Here is a 25,172-nt window from a genome sequence, read left to right on the forward strand (position 1 = left end):
TAGATCATTAAAAAGAAAAGAAAAAAACCACCATCATCTTGACATCCACATACTTTGTCACAATGCAGGTGTGTTTTTTAATTATAATTTCCAATTCAGTACCAGGATTAGTCCAAATAATTTAATTATTCTTCCAAATGCTTTACCAAAATACGCAGAGGATAGACTTTATTTCAAAATATAAACAGAGGGGAAGTGAAAAACACAATCCAATCTAAAAATCTAGAACTCCAAACACTTTTTTTGCTGAAACATCAACTTGCATCTTTTGTTAGAAGAGCCATCTGGAGCAACTGCAATGCCCCACAGTAGAGTAAGCACATCCCAAAAGTGCTAGGTCTCACCATGTCGCCCAGGACAGCTGGAAGGAAAGCACATGGGATTCAGCACATTTTCACAGAGATCTGGCATACAGCATCAGCACACTCACTCAGGAACATGTTTAAGAAAAATTAAAAAAGCTAGATGGTGTTGCTAGAAAGCTTATCTGATGGCAACTTCAATCCATTCCAGGTCTCATGACAATACAGTAAATTATTCCTGGAGGCAAACAGAATGCAGTTATCTCCAGCATCTCTTTCGGGGAGGGGGGCAGAACTGGATGAACATGGACTGACAAAAAAGGGTTTTTACAGTAGGGTCTGCACAGCCAGACAAGATGGCTAATCTTTACAGCAGCAAGGTTCAAGCAGTTCCGTCCACTAATTAACGCCAAAGAACAATGGGACACTAACATAAGAGCAGTCAGGGCCATCTGGTAATTCCAAATCTCTTCTCTTGTGCACTCAAGAAGATCACTTGTATTTCGAAAAATCTGTTTAGTTCTACTTAGAGGGGGTTTTTTTTGTGGGGTGAGGTCATTGCTTATTTATGCTGTCTTCCCAAGTTCAATTTTCTTCTGGATGGCACGTGCTGAGTGATAGATCAAGGAGTCAATGAATCCTGCAACTAGAAGGAAAAAACAGATGGATCAAGCCAGACATGCTTCAAAGAGAGAGCAACTCCCAGGGAAAGAAAACACAAACCCTTCTGTCAGTGGAAAGGAATTCCAGCTCCACCAGACAGAAAACAGCTGCTGTTGCTCAGAAGAGTAAGGTCCTCATCTCATCAGGACAGACAGAGGTAATCATGCTTCTCCAGAAGAAGATCTCTCTTGCAGAAGTAAAAATGAGACAAGGCTGAGTCACTTGTGTTTACTGATGAGTGAGAAGAGTTTCGAGAGGAAGCTGATGCCGACAGCTCTATGCCATGTCATTGCCCTGACCCAGCTTGCCAACGGCATGTTTCCCATTTCTCACTCATTTCACAGTAACCTTAAAAATATGCTACTCTACTCAATGCTGCCCTTGATGGGTGCCTTTTATTGGAGACTGCAATGTTTACCCACCAAGGACAAAAAGCAAAACAAACTGATGCCTTCAGGTTTTTCTGCAGTATTTTTCCCAAATCTCTCCAGCACTGAAGGAGCCTATTAATTCACCGCTTGTTTGGGACCACAGAAAAGCTCAGAATGGGTCTCCTGCATCACAAAACCCAGACAACCCTGCATCCATCAAGGTGGCTTGCACAGGACAGGAACCCTGAGCTTCTGCCAGGGAGGGAACACAGGGTGCCAGTGAGCAAAGGTATTTTCAATGCCTTTACGAAGCTTCATGTTCTTTTTTGTTTTATTCAACACCTCAATCTAAGGAATAAGTAAGCAATTACTTGGCCCTACACAGACATTTCAATATTATATAAAGAGTAGCAGCTAAAATGGGAACTGAGTCTTCTGTTTATTTCTGTAGAATAAGGAATTATTGGCCTTACTATCTGGTCTTTGAGTAATGCTTCAGATGACTGTCTTTTGTGGTTGTTTTGCCCTGAAATTATATCTACCTGTGGAATCAATTTGATGCTGTAACACAAAAACTGTTACGCAGCTGATTTAATCTGTCCTCTAGAATACAGAGTCTGAACATGGTGTATGGCAGCAAACACTATGAACTGGCTGTCAAACCTAATCAGTGCTAGAGGGCACTTGCACTTGTCATGAAAACAATTTTTTAAAGCCTTTCTCCGAGTCAGCCATAGAAATGAACACAAATGATCAAATTTGTTAGAGACAGAAATCCTGTTTAACAGTATCAGCTTAACTGAGCATAGTGACATCTCAGGTGATGGGAAAACCTTGCAGATAAAGGTATTACGTGATATAGGTATGTGATACAGGTGTTACGTGATATAGTAGCTGGCTTCTGAGGTCCAGTAAGATCTGCTGACCAGATCTCCAGGCTGGCCCTTCACAGCCACGTGAACATCTCTGACTGTGTTTCAGAGCACCCTGGGTTATTAGCTGGAGTGCAAGGCTGGACCAAGGCTGGTCTCTGTCACACACGTGGAGCTGAGCAGATACTGATTAGCTATTCCAGAAGTCAGCACTGAGAATGAAGTCCAGACACTCAAATAGCTCTGCAGGAACAGCCTCTCCTTACAGGACCCCATCTAGCTGTGAGGGCTCCTTTTAGTCCCTGCAGACCACTCACTGAAGCTCCTATGTCTGGGAACACAGTCTGAGACCTCTGAGATGGCTAGGCCCATGGCAACCTGGGTTCACAGATTTTACTGGCTTTGGTTCCACATGAAAGCAACTATCTGTCTACAGACCCAAGCTGGCCAAGGAAAACAGTACAGATGCATTCATACGGTATGTGAAATACCACATCATTTGAAGACAAAATGTCCTGTAGAGCATCAGAATGAAATATTATGATAGGTCTACATCATAATGAAATGAAATATTTCATCAAATGAAATATTATAATAGGTCTACATCACCTGCAGTGCTATTTACAATCTGATGCCACTCCCATGGGTCTGCAAAACATGCTATATACCCCTCCTGAAGGCTGAAATCATCTCTCCCCAAACAGGGATTTATCACCAGCCATGAACACTTTAGAAAGAGTAAGATGGCAAATGTTTACACTTTAAAAAGAAAAAAAGATCAAAAGGTGCAATACCTGTAAATATGCCTCCAACAATGGCACAAACTCCCGTGAGAAAGTGTGTAAAGGACCTAGAATGAGGAAAACAATTTGAACAACCACCATGAGCTCAGATACCAGTATGTCAGATAAGTAACAACTAATAAAAACTAATTAATTATCATAATGTTCATCATAGCACATAAGTATGCATTATATAAATATTAATAGCTGACAATTAACATATTTAACAATTAAATAACCCCTATTGGCTACAGAATGGAGCTTGTCACTGATACTCTTACTAAGCAGCATTGAGTAGCATTAGAGTAGCGCACTCTAGTGAGTTCAATGGTAACACTAGGAGGCAAGTACTGAATTTATAAGCCTAAAGGACAGAATTTTAGTCCCTAAGATTTTATCCATTCCTATGCAGACAGAATGTACAGGAGGCTTCTGTAACAAAAAAATTAGATCCCTAAGTACATGTAAATACATTTTTAAGTATAGACACTGGCTGTCCCTCATTATGATCCTGAAAGATCGGACAGCTACAACCCCTTCCATTCTCCTACATGCATGTGATTAACAGAGGATCCGGAAAGAAGAAGGACATTTCACACTGACAACAACATGCAGAAAAGCTCTAGCAAATGCAGAGTGAGTAAGCAGGCTGGATCAGCTTGGGTGCTGCTGTAAGTGTTGGTAAGATGGGTATGCTATATAAATCTAGTCTTCCCATTAAAAAAGACTTTGAAGAAATTAGTCTGGACCAAGAACCATTATGTCAGACTTCTCTTTGCTGCACCAATTTCCTCCGTTTTGATACTGGATTAAAACGCTTCAGGTGGTATCAGAAAAACCCCAATCCCTTTCAGATGTTCACACAGAGAGAAAGGGCATCTGGGAGTGCCTCTTCCTCTCCACTGACTGGGAAGGGGCTTGGATGGCTTTCAGGCATTTGCACTGTTGTGTCTAAGTGAGGACAGAGTCTTAAGCTATGCAAAATGACAAAAAGCAATGGAGGGTGATGAAATAGATTGAAATGTCTCTTACCTGTGTTTCTCTGTCAGCTTCACCATCATGGGCGAAAGTTCATATAGCACAAATACACCAGGCAGACCCTGGTCTCCCAGTAGCCCGTTGGCTATCTTCTCATGTCGTGTAACTGAAAACTGGTTAGTCCTTACCACCTAGCAGGAAACAAACACAGCAAATGTTTTGTTAACAAGGAATAGGAAAGGCTACTAAAACATGAGTTCAGTGAACCGTATCAGTGTAGCCCTGCCCACTCACTTGTGGGGGGCCTGACAGTGCTTACAAAGGGTCGTAAAAAAGCACCATCAGGATCAAGTCTATTTTTCCCTACAGGCTATCAGTTAAAGCCCCAGCTAGCCCAAGGAATGAGTGATGCATCAGTCCCCAGGCCAGACTGTTTTGGTCTCTGCTGGCAAGTAATGGCATACGCTGTTCCTCTCGACCTCAACGCCAAGTCCACGTCATCTTCCACCAAAATGTAGTCCACCTAAGCATGCTTCAGGAGACAGCACCGATATGAGAAAACCATATATATGCAAGAGTGAGAAAAATGGAAATAATACATAAAGGCAGGAGAGTGCCAGGGCTGCAGAAGGACACAGGTTGCCCATCTTTACATAAATGAAGATCACTCTGCAGCATTCTTCTGCACCCTGCCATTCTTCTACACGTTCATACCAGTCCCATTCTTAGAGCAAATCAGTTGGGTTTCTGTAAAATGACATTATGTTCTATCATCCCTAATGAGCTATCTGACACAAATTACAATCCAAGCTGAGAAAGATACTATCCAGTTTCTTCACCAAATTCCACATTTCAGGGTTCCAAGTACTGAATGTATAACACAGCCCCTGGTATACATCTGGCAGCACACTTGGATCCATAATTACCGTAAGTATAAGCATCATGGTCTGCATGGATTCCTCTCCTGGTGACTAATAAAAAGCAATTCTTTTGACAGGAGAAGTCCTTTGAAAACTGAACAACAGCTCTACAGTAGTGTGCAAGATTGCATCAAGAGAAACAGAAGCCATGGCATACTAGGAGGTGGCCCTAAGAACCGGGTTCTGATTAACTATCCTTTGTACTTCAGGAATTTCAATCATCCACAAAAACTCCTGAAGCATCCTGAACCCAAGCAGAATGAGCTTCAAACATGGTCTGAAGGTTCTCCCAATATCACATTATAGCAAGTAACTTCGATTCAACTTCCAGGAAAGAACAGATGGGTCTTTTTGCCTTTTCTAGGCAGGGGACTGAAGAAAGAGTGGTCCACATAAGGATTTATCACATGAGAACCAAGTCTCGCAAACAGTTTCAATCTTTAGGGCAGATGAAGAAATACAAACTATGTCTACCTTTCAATGGATTCTCTCAGACTGCTCTGCCCACACTGCTCTAGGATGGCTTCGCTTGAAGGTCTGCATTGTACCTACTGTGGCTTTGTGGCTCCTCAGATTTGTGGTTCCTACACAGCCTCTGACATAACTAATAATCTGCCAGTGATTTACATTCTGGAGCGCCTAAAGCAAACATGAAGGTTGCGTGGATGTGCAGTAGTATGTTGTTCTGATAGCAAGGATACGTGGTACCTGCCCGAGAGTGGGATGAGTTTGGGTGAAGAGCCCGAGGTGGTAAGGATTCCCAGTGTTGTGGGTTTGCACAGCGTTATAAAACTGCATAGGACAAGGGAGTCAAAATCTGGTGTAGTTTCATCCACAGGTAGATCAGTCCTTATGCTGAACAAGCCCCAGAACCACATTTGGGTTTCACCTCAGAGGAAGCTGGTTTGGTGTTAAAGGGAAGCTGGGCACGGACCACCCATGCAGCATAGAAGATACAGAACCAAAACCTGGGAGACAGCTAGGGAGCTGAGCCGTCTTGTACGTGAATGTTCAACAGAGCTACTGGGGCATATGGCACCTGTCTTTTCCTCACAGGCTTACGTAAGTACACTGGGTAGCACTGGCAGTGAAGTCTGCACAACAGTCAAGCTGCTGCCTCTGCTGGTGTTTTCTTTGCAAAAGAAACATAACAGCTTACATCATTCTGCTGCCCTAAGACTATGGGGGCCCAAATAATGATAACTGCCAGGTTTGGTTTGGTTTTTAAAAAGAGGTTCTCTGGAGATCCCCTACAGAATGATGATGGCAACCCACGTGAACGCTTCCAAATAAATGAAAGAAATCACAGTTCTTTCTGCTCCCTCAGGCTGGCTTCAGAGGAGAGCATAAGTTTGTCTGTGCTCTCAGGATCTTCATCTCACCCTGGTATCTCCTTGGTAATTTGTTTATCCTACCTGTCCCAAAAGAAGGGCATATTCTGAAAGCAGGGCTGGAAGTCTAGCCACACTCTTTTGGAGGCTAAACGAGTTTTTAAATTGGAGACAAGCTGATCTGGGGTTACTCTCCAAAGAACATTTTTAGGATCTATCTGCTGCTTTGACTTCTCCTGAGCATGCACTATGAGGGATTCATGAGGGAACACGATGAAAGTGGCGTGGTCACTTTGATCTAGGTGGGATGGAAGACACTGAATTCTGCTTCATCACTGCTGTAACATTACAGATAACATTACACCATAGAAATTGGTATTCTTGCTGGGGTGGTGACCTGAAGAAAGTCAAACAGATTGTGTTGCTTCCACCAGAGGTCAGATATGGTCAGCGTCAGAATATGAGGAGAAAGTCTGAAGGGTTTCACTTGCCAAAGCAATAGGGAAAAAAGGTACTTACTTCACCATCTACTTTCATATACACCGTGGGGACCACTTTGACAAAATACTGAAACATCATGGAAGCTATAAGCAAAGACAGAGAGACACAATTAACAACCAGTGAAGAGCTGGAAAGCTTAACTGACACGTGCAGAAAGACGTTCTCTGACAAGTTGAACAAAACCAGTTTGTGTCTACCAAACAACAGCTACTGGAGGTTTTCAAGGACAGTAAAGTTAATGCCTGACACGAGTTTTCCTTTTGCCAAAGTAAATATTGTTCCTGTACCAACCAAACCCAAAACTTGGTTTTGGCCTTGACTAAATGGAAAACTTTCTAACAAACCAGTTTTCTTGCTATAGTTTCACCAGTACAACTTCTTGAAAATTCTTATTCTAGCACATGAAAACCTTTATATTTAACAGCATATCCCTAAGAAAACATACTCAACTCTAAATGAGAATCCTCTATCAATGTCAACTAATGCTACAGTTTATTCCTGTAGAAGCATGGGTTTCATCGTATCAGGAGATGAAAAGGAAGATCTAGATCAGTGAAGAAAAAAAAAAAATAGGAGGAGAACTCCTCCTGCTGCCTCAGACCAGCCTGTCCCTTCAGTTCTCTTATGGATAATGGAAGGCAGGAGTCGCTTTGAAAACCTGTTTACTGTGAAATTCCCTACAGGAGAAGATTATTCATCCATTTCTACAGCAGAAGTCATTCTCATATACAAGATCTTTAGCTGGTCTTCAGTAAACATAAATTTGACCTGCAATCTACTTCTCCCACTTCTTTTCCAGACCACATCTTCAGTCCTAATTCCTCAAGAATGTGCCAACTGGTTCTCCAAGGCCCAGGATGGAAAGCTGCAGCCTAAATAGAGAATTTTACCAGCCAGCTATGGGTCCCCTCTCAGGAAAACTACGGCATCACAATCGTATTAGGCATTATCACACCTTTTCATTTTTCTGTATTTTATTTTAAGCACCATCCTTTGATTTGGGTACAAGAATTAAAATCAATGGTGGAAAATTTAAAAGAGCAGATTCAGGTAAGATTAACAATCCTACCACCACCTCAAAGCAAACAACTTCTCTCTCTAAGCTTTATTAGCGCAAACTTTGCAGACTTCAGCGGATCTAAAAAAATGACTAATCTCTGCAGTGGCATATAAAGCAGTACAGTCAGGATCTTTCACAGAAAATGCACACAAGCAGGCTTGTGTGAATAAACCAAGATTAGAGTTTGAGCAGTAGCAGCATGAGGACGGAATTGCCTTTCCTTCTCAAGCCAGCAAACTGGAGCTATCTAGAAAAGATCAGCTATATTTCAACTTCACTGCAGCTGTTCAGCTGTTACTGTTGGGTAGACCAAGGTCAGGCAGACACCATGACTCTCCAGCAACTATCAATTAGGCCTTTTTTTCTCTCTCCTGCATCTTCTGGTTACCTCCTACTGTGCACAGTAGCTAGACAGGGCTCTCCCTGAACTACACCTGATGCAGGTGTTTAATAATGATGTGCTGTACCTGCTGTTGTGCATCCACGAACACTGAAAAGACAGATCTTTCTGAAAGATCACAGAATGAAAACACGTTGGCACATTTGTTCCAGATGAATGGAGGCAGCTCTTCCAGAAAGAGCACAACGTGGAGGAGTCCACGTTCTATGCAACATTGTCAGGGTTCTTGTGAAAGACCGGGAACTTTGCTCCTGTTCTCTTCTAACACTTATTAATATGGACACTTAAAAAGAGATTTCTCTCAGCAGGCTTTTACCTTGCTGTGCAGCAACGTCCGTCCCGTCCAGAGGGTTCACAATGCCTGGATAATCCCTTCCAAATGAGAGATGCTTGATATAGTGCGTCATATTGATCTGAAACAGAAATGCTAATAACTCAAAACAACTGCATAGCATCCAAGCGGCAATGTAAGGGGCCTAAAGTTAATTATTTGTATCTTTTTCTGAGTGTGGTTCTGGAACAGAGACAGGTCTTCCCTTACTCTGTGCATCCTAACAGTAAACTCCAAAGCACTTGCTCTTCTTTTTTATTAATGGGAGATTCCAAGATGTGGAATTTCTCCTCTTCCTGCTGGAAATCCCCAGATCCTGCTGCTTCTCCCTCCCATCTACAGAGCAGGCTCTCCCACCCGCTCCTCTCCCTGCCATAGAACCACACTGTCAGCACCTTGGTGGCATAGGTACAGGTATCATCTGCTTTCCTTCCAGCACAAGGCAAACTCCAACAGATCCAGAAGCAGTTGTGAAAATGTCAACCTTAAAAAACTGGGAAGCACAGATTAAGGAGCAAGGCACTCTCCAGAAGAGGGGAACAGGCTTGCCAAGCAACACACAGATGTCCCAGAACATACTTCAGAGCCTTGTGTGAAAGCAGGTCCCAGGCTCTGCCCAGAGCCATAAAGCCAAATCTGGCCAGGATCAGTACACTAGGATCTCAATGTGGCAAAGGGAGGGAAATCCAGAAGGAAAATAGACCAAGAGAACCAGAACACTGTCTTGGGAACACTTACATTATCAAGTCCGAAGCTCTGCAGATCGTGAACTGTAATAGAAACATAGTTTAACAATATAGTTCAGACTGCAATAATGAGCCTATCTACTTACCTTATGCTAGCTTATAAGGGAGCTCCTCTCATTTCCATTGCGATCTAAAATGGCAAGAAAATCACCTCGGTTTCTCTCTTGCTTCCAGTAGGGCATGTGATAGATAAAACTGCTACAATTCCCCTCCTGACATAGACTAGCCACTGCTACAGTGAAGGAAAGTAACTTTAACTTGGGGTTACTTCAGATCAGGTATTTCAGTCCTCACCTGAATGTATTCTTAATCTAGGGCAAAAACAAGATCCTAGTGGCAAGCAAGGAAAACTTCACTGTTATCTCAGTCACCACCTGATATGCATAACTCCTCTAACTACCATAAAACACAGAGACACAGCAGATCTAAACTAACAACTGAGCAGAGCACATGCCTTAATATCATGTGCAAGTGCCCTCAAGAAACCATTATCATCTTAGCATCTCTCAGTGCTCTATCAGCCCTGTTACTGGCTGCCTGGAGTACACACAGGGACAGGAAAAGACTTGGCAGGGCCGGCCTGAGAAGGGTATTTGCAAACCAGTGGTGGGGCCAAGGTAAACTCTCACCAGTGCTAGGATTTGGGCAATTTGGCCTGCCCCCTCTCTGCCCTTCCTGCATGCAGCAATATGACAACAACAGCAGCACCATGCACCCCCAGGAAGGATCTGGCAAAGATACAGGCAACGGGATATCTTTCAGTTGGCTATTTAAATGACTTAAGGCAGTGCCAGAAGCATCAGTCGCAGGATGAAAATACAACTTGCAACTCAATTTCAGTATCGCTCCTACCAGGTTTATCCAAAGGCACGCAGTCATCTTAAAGCAGCCAGAGGCTGTGGTGCATTTTAACAGGTAAGTTCACATGCTCAGGGAGCCAGACCTCACCTTTCTTTCAGCTGTCACCTCAGCCAAGAAAAACACACTTCAAAAATCACAGGCTGTTATTTGAGGAGCTGATGGACTCAGATCGCCAAGGGCTGCTGTTAACCAAGATTAGGAATGCTGCTCCCTTGAAGGGTTTCTGATATACAGCCTAGCACAAGACAAGCTGCAAACCTAAAAAACTGATTGGAACTAGCCTCCCCTTTAAAACATTTATTTAACATGAGTGTGCTGTGAACTAATTTTTTTTTCCATTAACATCTTTCAGTAAACTACCAGAAGCTTTACTTGTATCCCTATAAACCCCTTATAAACCCAAAGAGATATACATGCAAAACAGAGAATGCACAGTTAGAAAAGGAAATACTAAGCCTAAGCTATATGCCTTCAAACACTCTGATCTAGGGAGAGGCCCTTGCATTTCAAAGTTAAAACGTTCAATGCTCAGAAACTAAGGCTGCAGTCACTGCAGTTAAGGCAATGGTTCTGCATTACAAAGAGCTCAGAGCTGCACTGGCTTCAGATATTCCTGTGGCTGTCTCTGACAAGCATGCAGACCTATCACTGCCACTAGCACAATGGTTCGTGTGCCTGGGCTGGCAACTGGATCAAAGAACTTATTTGGCTTTAAAAAAGAAACTCCCACTAAAAATTTGGAAATAAATGTGAAATGGTGGGCAGGGAAAGGAAAGAAGGGAGAAGTGGCCTTGAGATTATGCTATGCCGTTTTTCTCAACAGTTACCAGCAACACCCTGTTTCATGCTGCAGTATTATTTGCACTTAAGGCAAGAGTTAAGTGGCTTAGCTGTCAGTGAAGTGTCAAGTCCTGCTGCCTTTTGTACAGACACCAGCAGGCTAACCTTCAGTTAACAACAAAGTGCTACAGAGATCCCAGCTCTGGTGGATCTGCATTTAAACTGGACCTACTGCCAAAGGAATAAAACAGTCTTTGTCCCCCCATCTTTCTGTTGATGGCTCCTTCCTGTTCCACCCCCCTTTCAGTCATGAGCCACGTCAGAGAACGTAACAGGCCAAAATGTAAGTATTGCTTTATGTGAGCCTGTTCTTCCAGCCAGAGCCGCTCCAGAATAAGGTTAATCATGTCAGCTTTAACGCTTGGGTAGTCACATTCGTTAGCCTCTGAAGTGGAAGCTGAGTACTAGTAAGGCTGACAAATCTTACAGTAATAGCGCAGTACCAGACAAATTCAACGGCAGCACTTGACAAAGACCAGCCATTACCTAACCTGTTAGACTAGGTTTACATTGCACCTGACCGATTTTAACAGGTATGGCTATCCAAAACAAAATTTCCCCACAGTGCTCTGCCATGCCTTCCACAGATAAAACGCCAATTAATTAGTTTTTATAAAACTCCTCTCCAATAAATTATTTACAACTCTGTGAAAACACACTATTTATATGTTCAATTTCTAAAACAATGTTCCACCAGACCACAGGTTGGTTTATCTCTGATCACTGAGGATTATGCTAAGTATGTATGTATGTATGTACTCTAGGTTGCAGATAAATGTGTGGCTAGCTATAGTTTGCTTAACATAAAACAACAGGCTGTTTAGCTTGCTTAGAGAAGAAACTGAGTGTAAAAGGAACTAGGCCTTAAGCCTCATTGTTTTAAGACTATTCACCTTATTGTTTTAAGACTATTCATATTAGACATATAACTAATGATTGGATATTGGTTTAGATATGATTAATAGAATGCAGGTGCATATAAAACAATATCTATGAGCTGCATAATTGTTCTATGAGACTCCCTCTTCATGGCTGGCTTAGAATCCAGTCAAGCTGAATCAACAGAGGAAGGATCATACATCTTAGACCTAAGTGATTAACTTTAGAATAAGATAAATTAATAAAATAACCTGAGTAGTTTCTTTAGAAATTCATAGGTACCTTTGAAGTGTAAGAAGATAAGTGATGATGGTGACCGGAGACTTTCTGCCTGTGACCACCAATCTCAGAAGAACCGAGACATGAGAATGGAGAATGGACAAGATAAGATGATGAATGATAACGATATGAGAACACAGAATCGGCTGGAAAATTACAGAGACTTTGGATTGGGACAATGGGTGGCAAAAGGGTATATAAGATTTGGAAACTTTTGGAAGTGCGCCATTCACTGCAGTGGTGGCCCAACTCCGAGTTGTTAATAAAGCAAACCTAGAGAAACCCATGGTTGAAAATTCTTTAACAATGAGGAAACGAAACAGAAGATCTTAAGAGACTGTCAGCTAGGACCAGAGACTGTTATTTCTGAAGAAACATGAACACATTCCTTCCTTTCCGTAACTGCAGCTAAGTGCCTAGCTAGGTAAAATCAAGAGACCTGTAAAACATCTTACGTTTGTCAAGAAGTCTGCCTGGTTTTATATAACCTAGTTTTCTTCACTGTTTTAGTAACACCGTTTTAAGAACTGCTGTCTATCTGAAGACTTTGCCCCATCTTGCATTTCTGACCTGAACAACCACAAAGCCTCCCTGGACTCCAAAATTTAGTCCTTTACCTGTAAAACAGTACTTACTGCCACTCAGGACTCTGTCAATAAACACACGAAGACTGCAATAAACCCAAGACATGGCTACCCAAACACGTTGCTCCAAGGTGAGCTAGGACACCAATTCTCAAACTGGGGATTAATTTTCTGGAGGAAAATATCTTATGGAAGGAGAACAGCAGCAGGAAGATGATGAGTGGCATAAGGATGCATCATGACAAGGTGATTGAGGCAGGGAGCAACACAGAAAATGTTGCAGCAAGGGGAGGGAGTGAGCAAAGCCAAGAGCCTGAGCCCTCTACCAGATGTTACCAAGTCAAAACATCACATCTCAACCTGTAATCACCATGATTAGGATAAGAATTAGAGATGGAGGCAACAAAGGCAACCTCGTGGTTGGTGTCTACTACAGGCCACCCAATCAAGGGGAGCCTACTGACAAAGCCTTCTTACTCCCGCTACAGGAGGCATCGCGCTCACAGGCTCTTGTCCTGCTGGGGGACTTCAACCACCTCGACATCTGCAGGAAAAGTAGCACAGCGAGCTGTAGGCAATCCAGGAGACTCCCGGAGTGCACTGAGGGTAACTTCTTAAGCCACGTAACAGACAGCCCTACCAGAGGAGATGTGATACTGGACCTGTCGGTCACCGACACAAGTGAGCTAATCGGCGACATCAAGACTGGAGCCAGCCTGGGCTGCAGTGGTCATGCACTGGTGGAGTTCGCAGTCCTGAGGGATATGGGTCAGGTGAAGAGTAAAGTCAGGACCCCGAATTTTAGGAAAGCAAAATTCCAGCTCTTCAATTAGTCTATAGGACCCCCTGGGAAACTGACCTCAGGGTCAAGGGAGCAGAACAGAGCTGGCTGATCTTTAAGGACGCTTTCCATAAAGCGCAAGAGCTCTCAATCCCCAGGTGGAAGAAATCAGGAGAGGAAGGCAAGAGACCGGCATGGATGAGTCGAGACCTGCTGGTCAAACTGAAGGGCAAGAAGGAAATGCACCAGCAGTGGAAGCAGGGACAGGTATCCTGGGAAAGTACAGGAACGCTGCCCAGTTGTGTAGGGATGGACGGGGCCAGGAAGGCCAAGGCGTGGCTGGAACTGAACTTGGCAAGGGATGCAAAGAATAGTAAGAAGGACTTCTACAGGTATGTCAGTCCAAAAAGGAAGGTCAAAGAAAGCGTACCCCCGATGAGCAAGACTGGCAAACTGGTAACAAGGGACAAGGAGAAGGCTGAGGTACTCAACAACTTTTTTTGCCTCAGTCTTCACTAGCAACCTCTCTTCCCACACCTCTCCAGTGGATGGACCACAAGACGGAGACTAGGTGAGCAAAGGCCCTCCCACTGTAAGAAAAGATCAGGTTTGTGACCACCTGAGGAACCTAAACATACACACGTCCACGGGACCTGTGAAGATGCATCCCAGAGTCCTAAGGGAATTGGCTGATGTAGTTGCCAAGCCACTCTCCATACTTGAAAAATCACGGCAGTCGGGTGAAGTCCCTGGTGACTGGAAAAAGGGAAACATGATACCCATTTTTAAAAAGGGTAGAAAGGAGGACCCTGGGAACTACCAACTGGTCAGCCTCACCCCTGTGCCTGGGAAGATCATGGAACAGATCCTCCTAGAAGCTATGCTAAGGCACATGTTGGACAGGGAGGTGATTCGAGAGAGCTAGCATAGCTTCACCAAGGGCAAGTCCTGCCTGACCAACCTAGTGGCCTTCTAGGATGGAATGATTACAGCAGTGGACAAGGGAAGAGCTACAAATGTTGTCTGTCTGGACTTCTGTAAGGCCTTTGACACGGTCCCCCACAACATCCTTCTCTCTAAATTGGGAGAGATATGGATTTGAAGGGTGAACTGTTGGATGGATGAGGAATTGGTTGGATGGTCTCATCCAGAGGGTAGTGGTCAATGGCTCAATGTCCAGATGGAGACTGGTGACAAGCGGTGTCCCTCAGGGGTCTGTACTGAGACCAATACTGTTTAATATCTTCACCAATGACATTGACAGTGGGATCCAGTGCACCCTCAGCAAGTTTGTAGATGACACCAAGCCGAGTGGTGCAGTTGACACGCCTGAGGGATGGCATGCCATACAGAGAGACCTGGACACACTCAAGAAGTGGGCCCATGTGAACCTCATGAGATTCAACAAAGCCAAGTGCAAGGTCCTGCACCTGGGTCGGGGCAACCCTCACTATCAATACAGGCTGCAGGATGAAGGGATTGAGACCAGCCCTGCAGAGAAGGGCTTGACGGTACTAGTGGATGAAAAGCCAGCAATGTGCACTCGCAGCCCAGAAAGCCAACCGTACGCCCAGGCTGCATCAAACGAAGCACGGCCAGCAGGTCGAGGGAAGTGATTCTGCCCCTCTACTCCACTCTGGTGAGACCCCACCTGCAGCACTGCGTCCAGCTCTGGGGTCCCCAGGATAAGAAAGACATGGACCTGTTGGAGCAGGTCCAGAGGAGGGCCACAAAAATGATCAGAGGGATGGAACACCTCTGCTGTGAGGAAAGGCTGAGAGAGTTGGGGTTGTTCAGCCTGGAGCAGAGAAGGCTCTGGGGAGACCTTATCACGGCCTTTCAGTACTTAAAGGGGGCTTATAAGAAAGATGGGGACAAACGTTTTAGCAGGGCCTGTTGTAACAGAACATGGTGTAATGGTTTTAAACTAAAAGAAGGCAGATTCAGACCAAATACAAGGAAGAAACTTTTTACAATGATGGTGGTGAAACCCTGGAACAGGTTGCCCAGAGAAGTGGTAGAAGCCCCATCCCTGGAAACATTCAAGGTTAGGTTGGACGGGGCTCTGAGCAACCTGATCTAGTTGAAGATGCCCCTGCTCATCGCAAGGGAATTTGGACTAGATGACCTTTAAAGGTCTCATCCAACCCAAACCATTCTATGATTCTGTACAGTGCCACTATTATTCTGGCCACTGTGTACTTGTATACATACACTTGAGGAAGTCCTTTACAACTTAAATTTTACTCTGAAAGTTCTGAATTGCTTTAAAATTCACCTGAGGTATTCTCCAAAATATCCCTTCAAGAGATACTGATATTCAACTCCTGGACTTAACACTTTACTTGAGGTTGGTTTACAGCAGAGCAGCAAAGTTTTGTAGAACAAGTGAGACTAAGATTGCCCAGAAACATTCTCCTCCAAGTTCTGCCACACCCATGTGGCAGCACCTCCAGAAAACACTCTTCTATTTGCTCATGATGGTTCTAAACCTCTGCAACAAAACTTCAATAACATCCTCCCCACTGAAGCAGTGCTCTTGTTATTATGGACAGCAATCCAAAGATACTCAAAGAAAACTGTAAGATACACTTGGAAGCTAAAGGTAACAATAAGCAGGAAAAGAAAATACTTTACCATGTACATGAGACTGTTGGAAACTTTTTCCTGGTGCAAAGTGGAAATTTCCAGCTACCTGCAAGAGATAGTAATCTTTCATTAAAAGGTCTGAATCTATATAAATCAAGCAGCTGTTTAAAAAAAATCTAAAAACCCAAACAACAGTACAAGATATACAGCAAGTAACTCATTTTCATAGGTGACAATATCAGCAGATACTATCCTAAGAGGTATGAATTTCCCCTCTTCCTCATAGGCAGTCAGGTGGAAAGCCATAATTACATACTGATGTTGATATTAACTGTTCTATGCACATTACTTTAGTGGATATAAAAATGGGAAGGAGGAGGAATTAAGTCTACTGGGAAAGAACTGAATGCTGCTGCAGGAAATACAAAAAGCTATCATACAAAAAGGAGTGGAGAAAGTAACTGAGAGGGAGAGTAAGCAAGGTAAGAAAACCCTTAATACAACAAACCACAGTGATCCTACATATGCATCCATGAAAATAAGCTGCATACAAAAATAATGCACTAAACCTAAAAAAAAAACCAACCCCAAAACCAACCAAAAAAACCCCCACAACAAAAAATAACCCACAAACACACACCACATTACCCCCCCCCAGTAAAAAAAACACAAAAAAGAAAAGACAAAGGTTATTAAAATTTCATCCTAGAATCTGAAAGGGATATGGATATTAGGTGGCAATCTTCCCTGACACTTACTAGCAATCATACACACTCCATGCCGCGTGCCCCCGCCCACCCCCCCCCACCCCCCCCCCCCCCCCCCGAAGATCTGAATGTGCGAAGCTCACGTGCTACATTACACCTTGGGTGTCTGCAAACCATGTGTTAACTGCAGACCTGATGAGAGGGAGATGTGCAAAATTCCATGTGCATAACAACAGCTCCCAGAAATTTCCCCAGTGACACCCACCCTTGGACCCTTGCTACCTCCAGCATTCCCCTTTGAATCTTTCCTGCTCATCACACTTTGTGATAGAGCATCCCATAATGGTTCTGTACCCATGATGACGCTCAAAACACAATGTCTGGCTTTGTGAGTAAAAGGTTTAATTTCCAGAAATAAAGAATGTGGTCTCCAAGAAGAGTACACAAAGATGTAAAAAAAACCCAAAAAAACCCCCCAAAAACCCCAAAAAAGTTTGAATTAAAAGAAAAAATGAGCTTGGTCCTGACTTCTAGAATGTACTTGGGTACATAACCTGCATGTCCAAGTGTTCTGGGTTTGGTAACCCACCAAATGACAGGGTAGTTACATAGTTATATGGTATATCTCATGCTACACTTTCATACACCAGCTGCAAAAACCACCTCTCTGAGTGTTTACAGCTTTGACAACCACCTCCAATAGCCTTGCTTCCACTGTTTTTCTAAGATAACATTTCACTCTCTCCAGCACCTCTGCTGGCAAGCTGTTGGTTACTGTTATCTCCAGCATCCACTGGTGGTCTCTGTTTTAAGATTAGAAGGGCAGGTGGGACACTCTAACCTCAATGAAGCTACCTCTCCTCCTCCAGCAACCTCGACAAAAAGACTCACTAGCTAGACGGTAGGAAAAGCTAAGCTTCTCCAGCCGGCATGCTTCCTACCAGCCCACACAACAAAACAGAGAATTAACCCCTTCCCACCACTCTTCCTGACTCTCCTACTGAACCCCTTTACAGGCACAAGCACCTGGCTGAGCCCAGTTATTATATTACAGTCCTGTGAACACCTAAAGCTGGAAAAGGAGAGGAACTGACTCTGCCTTTCCACAGTCATCACCATCATGCAGCAGGTTCACAGCAAACCCCATCTCTCACCTTGTTGACCTCTAGGAAACCATACACTTGGCAGCCCTCGTTCTTCTGCTCTTGCATTTTCTGGCTAAACCCTTCCCTCTTGCATTGCTCTATGCTGTCTGGGTTCTTGAAGGCCCAGCCTCGCCGCCTGTATGCTTCTCTGACATCGTCACAAGTATTACAACACCTGCAAAAGGACAAGCACCATCTTACCATCTTTTTCACTATAAAGAGATGCTCCAGCTCAGGACTTGCATCCTTGGTGGATTTTCTTCAACAAAGCAATAAAGCAAACATCAGGAACTGAACCCTGAAAGGTGGCCTCATGCTCCTGAAGGAGCTCAAGCTTCTTGATGTACTTTTTGAGGTTTTGGCATGAGGATGCAAGCTTTTTTAATGCAGTGCTTGAGTCTGAAGAGGGCTTTGCCTGTCCACTTAGACAGCCAGGTCACCCCTGGGCAAAGAAATCTGCTACAAAAACGACATCAGTGTCCCACAGCTCTGAGCAGTTTGGAATTTCCCCATGTGAACAAAGCACCTGCCTGTTTCTATTCCTCCTTTCCTCTCTTTTTAGGGCAAGACTATCAACAGTGGAGGGAGGGTTAATGGCAAACTTTCTTCATTACTTTTCTACCTCTGGGTAACATCTTGGTCCCTGGAAGAAACAGTTTTCTTTCTTGGTTCCATGTTTTGCTGGACCAAAGAAAAAGCTGAAGCCTGGAATCATGAATCCCTCAAGATGGAAACACCTCTGGGGAAGGAATGCAACTTGAGAGATGGGACAAACCAAGTTACTATAGAGACAATAATAGCGAGGGATAGTCCAGAACCTATGGACTACCACCGATCCATTCTTACAGGAATTTGCAGGTAGGAGGAATGAGAAACACCAAATGACACCCATTGTTTGTGTGAGTGATAAATGCCTGGTCTTTGCTCCTGTAAGGATGCAAAGCCTGCAGCAGAAGTGAGAAGGCAAAGCCATAAGCAGGTTTCATTCCAAGACAGCTCACATAACGGCAAAATAATTTACACAGCTCCCCTCTGGACACCAAATAACCCCAGAAAAGATTCTGTTTGATGAGATACAACCTTTGTGCTACTGCAAAGGTAGTGCAATTTGCACTGCCCTTAAACAGGCATGTGGACAAACTAGACAACCTAACTCTGCATGTTCTTAACAATCATGAGCGCAGCTTCCAAAGGCATAGCAAAACCACAACGGTCCTCATCATTCTCTGAACGCAGGCCCAGGAGGATTTCATTGCACAGACCTTCATAGACATTTTGAAAACAACCACGCATGCAACACAACTGTATTACTTCAAGTGCTAAGAAGATACAAAAAGGTGTAAAAGGTTACCGAATGTCCTCCGACTCTGCCCCGTAACAGCTCTCGCAGCGATCCGCATCCAAAGATTTTGGATCAAACGCTTTTTCTTCTTCTTTCCCCAGCTCTAAGACAAAAGAGGATTCAAAGCGATGAGGCATGTCTAGAAACGCTATCTTGTACTCTTGTTCCGTTCTGCACGTAATAACTGTTCTACACATGAACGCAACGTTTCTGTGTTGGAAGCTGTGCGTCCTGTACCCAAAACCCACCTGAAATGCTATGTGTAGAGCCTGTTGTGTGAAGTAAGACCAAGAAGCAGAGTGGCATTTGTCATCTCAAGAACACCCTCCATAGAAAGAACTGGCTATCTCTAAGCCTTGCTGGAGCGCTGATCAGATGTTACTTGCCTAAAGGCTTTGTTAAAACATTTTCTACCTCAGATAATGTCGCTCAGTAAATGGCGACAATTGTAACAGGACCTGTTACACAAACAACATTTTAAATAGCAGTCAACTGCAGTCAACGCATAATCCTGTCCCAAGACATGCAGGGAACACGGTTATACATTGCTGTGAAAGATCAGAGTAAGAGTCTCCCAAGTGGAAAATCAGCACCCAGTCCTCCAAGATGACAATGCTGACGAGGCACACACGTTAACCCCTGCTCACTGGCAGTCTCCAAGGAATTTCTACCTTCTTCGTGACTTAACAATTCTGACAATGTCTGTGCCACGTTGTGTGTTGAACGTGCAGCCACAGTACGGCTGGGGCACGAACTCATGGAAATTCATGGTCTTACGTGCAGAAGGCTGAAGAGGGACAAAAACATTGGCTCTTATTATAAGAGGCCCCCTTAAAAGCAGGCCATTTCAACGCACAAACTCTGAAGGACAGGACCAAGTCTCTTGCGTTACAAAAGCCCTCTAAGGCTCACTATCCAGGCACTGCTGCACTACCCTCTATAAGCCTTGAAAAGGTGGCTCCTTGGATCGCTAATGCTGGGGAAGGGGATAAGGTACATATACAGACACTGCTGAGGGGATAAAAAGTTATCAGGGCCCTGTCTGTTGAGACTGGGAGGTATAACGGGCAGACGGAAGCGAGTATTAAACATGTCTGTATTTTGTACTAGCCACAGAAAAAAGAGATTTTAATTGGAAAGTATGAAATATGCATGAAAATCAGTCATTAGCCTTATTTCTTTAATCACATACTTTATGGCAATTACCCTCAAGAAAATAAGAACTTTTAGGAAAATATCCCCATTAGTAAACAACTGTGTGAGACTTACTTTCTAAAGCTTGCAACAGTCAAAGTAGCTGAAAGCACACTTAAGAATTCATTGTTCAAAAAGTGGTGTGGCTTTTAATCTCGTAATTACACTCCAAGACAGCATCAGGAAGCATAGAGCTAAATCACTACACTTCGTCAAAGCCATGATTCCCACCACTTCAACAAGAACACCTGCACGATGCATGGAGTCTTTCAAGACACAGCAACCAGTAACAGCTTTTTAAATATAGTCAGTAGCTGCCTGTTGAGTTGTCTCAGAGAGATAAATCCAGAGTTAATGCACACAGTTTGGATACTACAAAGAAACTGCAGTACATAAAACTCCACACGCAGGGTTTCTTGCCGTTAACACGGTCCTCAACTTGCACGCAGATATGATACATGAAATTGGATAACTCTGTCCACATTAAAAGGAAGGAAATGATAAGAACCACCAATAAAGAATTCAATCATTCCTTGTCATTCAATGGAAAGGAGTAAGACAACAACCAAGCACAGAATGCAACCTACCACAGAAATCATTCAGCTATTAACTATTTTAATGTAACTATGATTAGGAAAAGCCTCCAGATACTACTTCATGAAATTTGGGTATGCTTTACTAAATTTAAGGTCAATACTGCTATAGCTGCCATTTAAATAACTGACTGAAGTCAGTATCACTAATAGAAACTGATAATCATAGAGTTTAATGAAGATGGCTGGATACTTCTGATCTAACCTGCAACATGGGTGATGGAAACCAAACTAGCCGCGTGCTTCTTCCAGACAGCAGAAGAAATTGCTTGTTGCCTGCAATGCATCTGATCTCTTTGGAAATGCCTTTTCTAGGTGAGACCGTTTGCTCCTTATGAGTTTCTCTCCCTCTCCCTTGATTATACAAGGAGTCAGAGCAACCGGTTCAGATGGAGTAATGCCAACGGAGACTGGCAATACAAGTAAGGCAGGAGGCCTACATGTGTTAACAGAGAATTAGATACAGAACAGCTGGTTTTGTCCCCAGGCATTACGTTTGTAACACCACAATCTCTGAACACAGAAAGGCTGCTAAGTGAAACAGTAGTAAAAGCACTATCACCACATTCCCGTGACAACAGCAGAAACTCTCATACCTACCAATTGTTCAGCTCTTGGCTTAGTTTAGCCTTGCAACTTCAAGAACAGAAAAGTTCAATCTGAGTGATACAAATCAACAAATTCAGTTCATGCTGACATGTAGAACTACACCATCTCCCAGAAAAAGTAATAACGAGCTCATGTTTTGGAAAGGAAAAGTCAGGACAGTATTACCATTAGATTGCAACACTTTGCCAGAATCGTTTCTGGTTTGTATCGAAGCACAACAACGAGTCATAATACGTAACAAATGTAAAGGAGAGGTTTATGTAGCCAAGGACCACTTACTACAACCTGTAACCGATAAACCAACTAAAATATATTTATCTAGGTAGGCATTAACACACACAAAGTAAATGTAGTAAGGTGCAAGCTTGGGCTTAAGGGTCAAGTCACTGGAGCCTTCCCTGGAGAGAGGCTCTTTCCTCTAACCAGGTTGTCCCATTTGCCAGCCCACTGTGATTTAAAGATACAACCAAAGCCAAGTTTTGCCAGAACAGCTGCTTGATTCCTAGTTGTAAAAGACCATTCACCCAGCAGCTTTATTCCTGAAATGCATCCGTGAGTCCTTGTCCTAATTTCAGAGGGACTAGGCAAAGATTTGCCTTGCAAAAGTAGCAAGTATAACAGCAGTTCACCTGAATCTGTCAGTTTAATAGATCTGCGTGCTATAAACTCTTCAAAAATTTGTGGTGTTTAAATGTTCTTCAGCTGTCACTTGTTCCTCTGAATCTCAAAACCAGGCATACAGTGATGGAAAGACTACAAGAGCATCCATCCAAGAAAGGCAGAACAGCACCTTACCGTGTCTCTCGGCCTCCGGAGTTACACGATTGCCAGCTTTATCCAAACGTTGTTTAAACAGATTGTGCTCTACATCCAGCTGCTGCTCTCCTGCTACATCCATGGCATCGATGCTCAAATCTGAAATCAGTGAGCAAGGAAGTAGTCTATAAACACACATTTGTTATGGCCTGTGGCAGGCTGAGGAAGCATTCAGCCAGTGAAAATATAGACTCTTTCAGTGAGGGTGGTAAGAATGTGCCAAAGTGGAAGAGTGTGTATGGCTGGGGCCAAGTGACTTATAGGGAATAAAACGCACGTTGCAGCACCCTGAACAACCGTACCAAATACGGGGTTGGGTTTGATGTACCAGAAGGACTGTTTCCAACTGCCCCAGAAAGCGTTACCCTGAAAGGTAATACACTTAAGGCAAAAAAAAAAACCCAAAAAACCAAACCAAACCCCTCAAAGCCCATAACCATTTTCAGAAGTACAGGAGTTAAGCTTCAAATTGGTTGAAAGCTGCCTCCTACCTCTCTCTACCTCCTCACCCTTCCACCTTCACCATCAGCACATTTCCTCTTGACCCCTTTTCACAAAGAAGATTGAGAAGGTCTGTGGTCTTGCCCTGGTATCAAAGCACCGTGATGCACTTGCCGGCTACATGCTCTCTTACAAGACTGACAGCTTCTCTGCACAAAACAGCAGGGGCTTCCAGCCTCTCTGGCCTTCCCGTGCCCTTTTAAATGTGAGGAAGGCAAAGACTAATAATATCTTTGGTGGTCAGAAGGAAGTCAGACTCACTGTGTTTAAAGCCCAATGCATTACCCAAAGGAATTACTGCAACAGAACAAGAGGCAGGGAAGATTAGCGGACACTCGGATAACGTGCACAGCAGTGGTAAGCACTAAGACTTGCAAAATTTTCTGTCACTTCACCCTGCAGCTTTGTTTTGAATTTAGTTAAAAGGTAATCCGACTATTAATGCTCACTCTGATTTTAAAAATTTGGGAGAAAGGTTATCACGTGGCATTGGCGTTACAGTCAGAATTGAAGTACAAAAACCACGGAAAAGTTGCGCCTCGCCAAGTAACTTCCAAAGGAGACTCTAAAGTGTTTCAACAACAGTACAGTCAAATCTTGACCCCCAAGTGAACACCAAACACTGTGCCAGCTCTTTCAGTATTACCAAGCTCTCTGACAAAAGTACCACACCGTACAGAAATGTAAGGGGGTTTGTACCTTAGCCTCACGTATCATCTCGAAAAATAATACAGCCTGCCTGGAAGTGCTGGTTTGAGTGCCCAGCGGGCCTGGCTGGAATCACTGCATAACCACCAGGGATCACCAATTCCTCCCTGTCTGTGGCCCAGGCAGCAGCGCAGCACTCGGAAGCACCGGGCCTGTCGGGCCCTCGGCAAGTATGAAAATTATGCCCAACATTCAGAAGGCTGACTCACAAGCACAAGGCATATGTGGAAAAATAACATCGAGATTGATCTTCAGTTTATCTCCCCTTGATTTGTCAACGTACAATTCCGGATGAACCTAGGAACAAAGGAAAAACAGAGTCCTGTTTCACTTGGAAGGCAATCAAAAGGCCGCTTTCCCTCGGGTGATTTTTAAGACTTGGGATTCTCGAGACACCTGAGCTGCTGCCTCCCACCATACCTAAGCACTTGCCATTTCTAACGCTATTTTAAAGAAAGGTAGTAACTTGGGAATCTTAGAACCTGGGGTGGGGACGGGGGCTCCCGCGCTTCCTTGCTTTCCTTTGCATTGCCTGCTCGTAAGCGGCAGAGGCAGCGAGAAGAGACTTTTGAGACGCTCTCCTGCCACCGCGTTACAGGAAGCCACAAGTCACCCTTGGCGCCAAGCGGCTTTCAGGGGAGGGCAGCCCGCTCCCGGCCTCAAGGCCACCAGCTCGGAGAAAGAAAAAAACTCCACGCAGATCTGCGGCGGAGGAGGCGGCGGAGGAGGCGGCGGCTCGGCGGGGGTGCGGAGGCACGGCAGGCCGCCCCGGGCCGCAGGGCCGCCCCGGCCAGAAGCAGCACCGCGGGGCCGGGCCGGGCCCCCCCCGACGCCATCGCCGCCGCCGCTACTCACCTCCTTGGTGAGGTAGTACTGCAGCTCCGAGAAGAAAAGCAGCACCATGATGAGCCCGCTGACAACCGTCACTGCCGGGGAGACGAGAACCGCCGTCAGCCCCGCCGGTCGCGCGCGCCCGCCTCGCCTCGCCTCAGTCCCGCCTCAGCCCGCCCGCCGCCGCCGCCGCCCCGAGCCGCTGCCGAGCGCCGGCCCGCAAGGCCCCCCCGCCGGCCGCCGCCCCACGGCGAGGCCCGGGCCCGCCCGCCGGCCCCCGGCCGCCCTCACCCCGCCCGCTCACCCAGCGCGCCCCCGCACGTCTTGACCCGAAAGTCTTCCAGGGTCTTGGGGAAGGCATCGAACCGCTTCAGCCGCCATAGCGAGTCCATGGCGCCGCGCGGCCCGGAACCAAACCCGCCTTCCGGCGCCGGGCCGCCACCGCCCCGCCACCGCCCCGCCGGGCAGCGCGGCCCGAAGCCGGCCGAGGGGGGGGCGGGGAGGGGCTGGGGCTCCCGGGCTCCTCCGGGGCGGGAAGGTCCTCGCTGCCGCCTCGCCCTCTTCTGACCCTCCCTGCCAGCGGCCCCCGGGCCTCTCCAGGACACCCGAGAGATGCTGACTGTGCCGAGATCGGTTAGCTGGGAAGGGCTTGAGAC

The 25,172-nt window shown here is 44.9% G+C and overlaps 1 protein-coding gene across 3 annotated transcripts; it reads right to left on the minus strand.

Annotated features, from left to right (window-relative positions):
• Positions 1-138: 138 nt before the first annotated feature.
• Positions 139-24,955, minus strand: ERGIC3 (ERGIC and golgi 3). 3 transcript variants are annotated; one of them, XM_069808849.1, is made up of 13 exons: positions 24,821-24,923; positions 24,541-24,611; positions 23,895-23,982; positions 22,456-22,575; positions 19,274-19,367; positions 17,932-18,097; positions 16,119-16,176; positions 9,250-9,281; positions 8,497-8,593; positions 6,739-6,803; positions 4,023-4,159; positions 3,003-3,058; positions 139-361 (listed from the first exon to the last, which is right to left on the minus strand). In XM_069808849.1, the coding sequence occupies exons 1-13, from the start codon at positions 24,906-24,908 to the stop codon at positions 255-257; spliced, it is 1,179 nt and encodes a 392-aa protein (XP_069664950.1). In that variant the 5' UTR covers positions 24,909-24,923; the 3' UTR covers positions 139-254. The 3 variants fall into 3 exon arrangements, with proteins under 3 accessions (XP_069664950.1, XP_069664957.1, XP_069664965.1); XM_069808856.1 differs by having other exon boundaries at positions 139-948; XM_069808864.1 differs by lacking the exon at positions 24,541-24,611 and having other exon boundaries at positions 24,821-24,955.
• Positions 24,956-25,172: the final 217 nt, after the last annotated feature.

The sequence above is a fragment of the Haliaeetus albicilla genome, chromosome 2 (genome assembly GCF_947461875.1).
Source record: "Haliaeetus albicilla chromosome 2, bHalAlb1.1, whole genome shotgun sequence".
In the NCBI taxonomy this organism is placed as follows: domain Eukaryota; kingdom Metazoa; phylum Chordata; class Aves; order Accipitriformes; family Accipitridae; genus Haliaeetus; species Haliaeetus albicilla.

Excerpts from the sequence above, each read along its gene's own strand:
- ERGIC3 (XM_069808849.1), bottom strand. The coding sequence starts at position 24,908 with ATGGACTCGCTATGGCGGCTGAAGCGGTTCGATGCCTTCCCCAAGACC. Across the intron at positions 23,983-24,540 it reads AGTACTACCTCACCAAGGAG|GTTCATCCGGAATTGTACGT; the intron begins GTGAGTAGCGGC and ends CTTTGTTCCTAG. Across the intron at positions 18,098-19,273 it reads GCAGAGTCGGAGGACATTCG|GTGTTGTAATACTTGTGACG; the intron begins GTAACCTTTTAC and ends GTCCTTTTGCAG.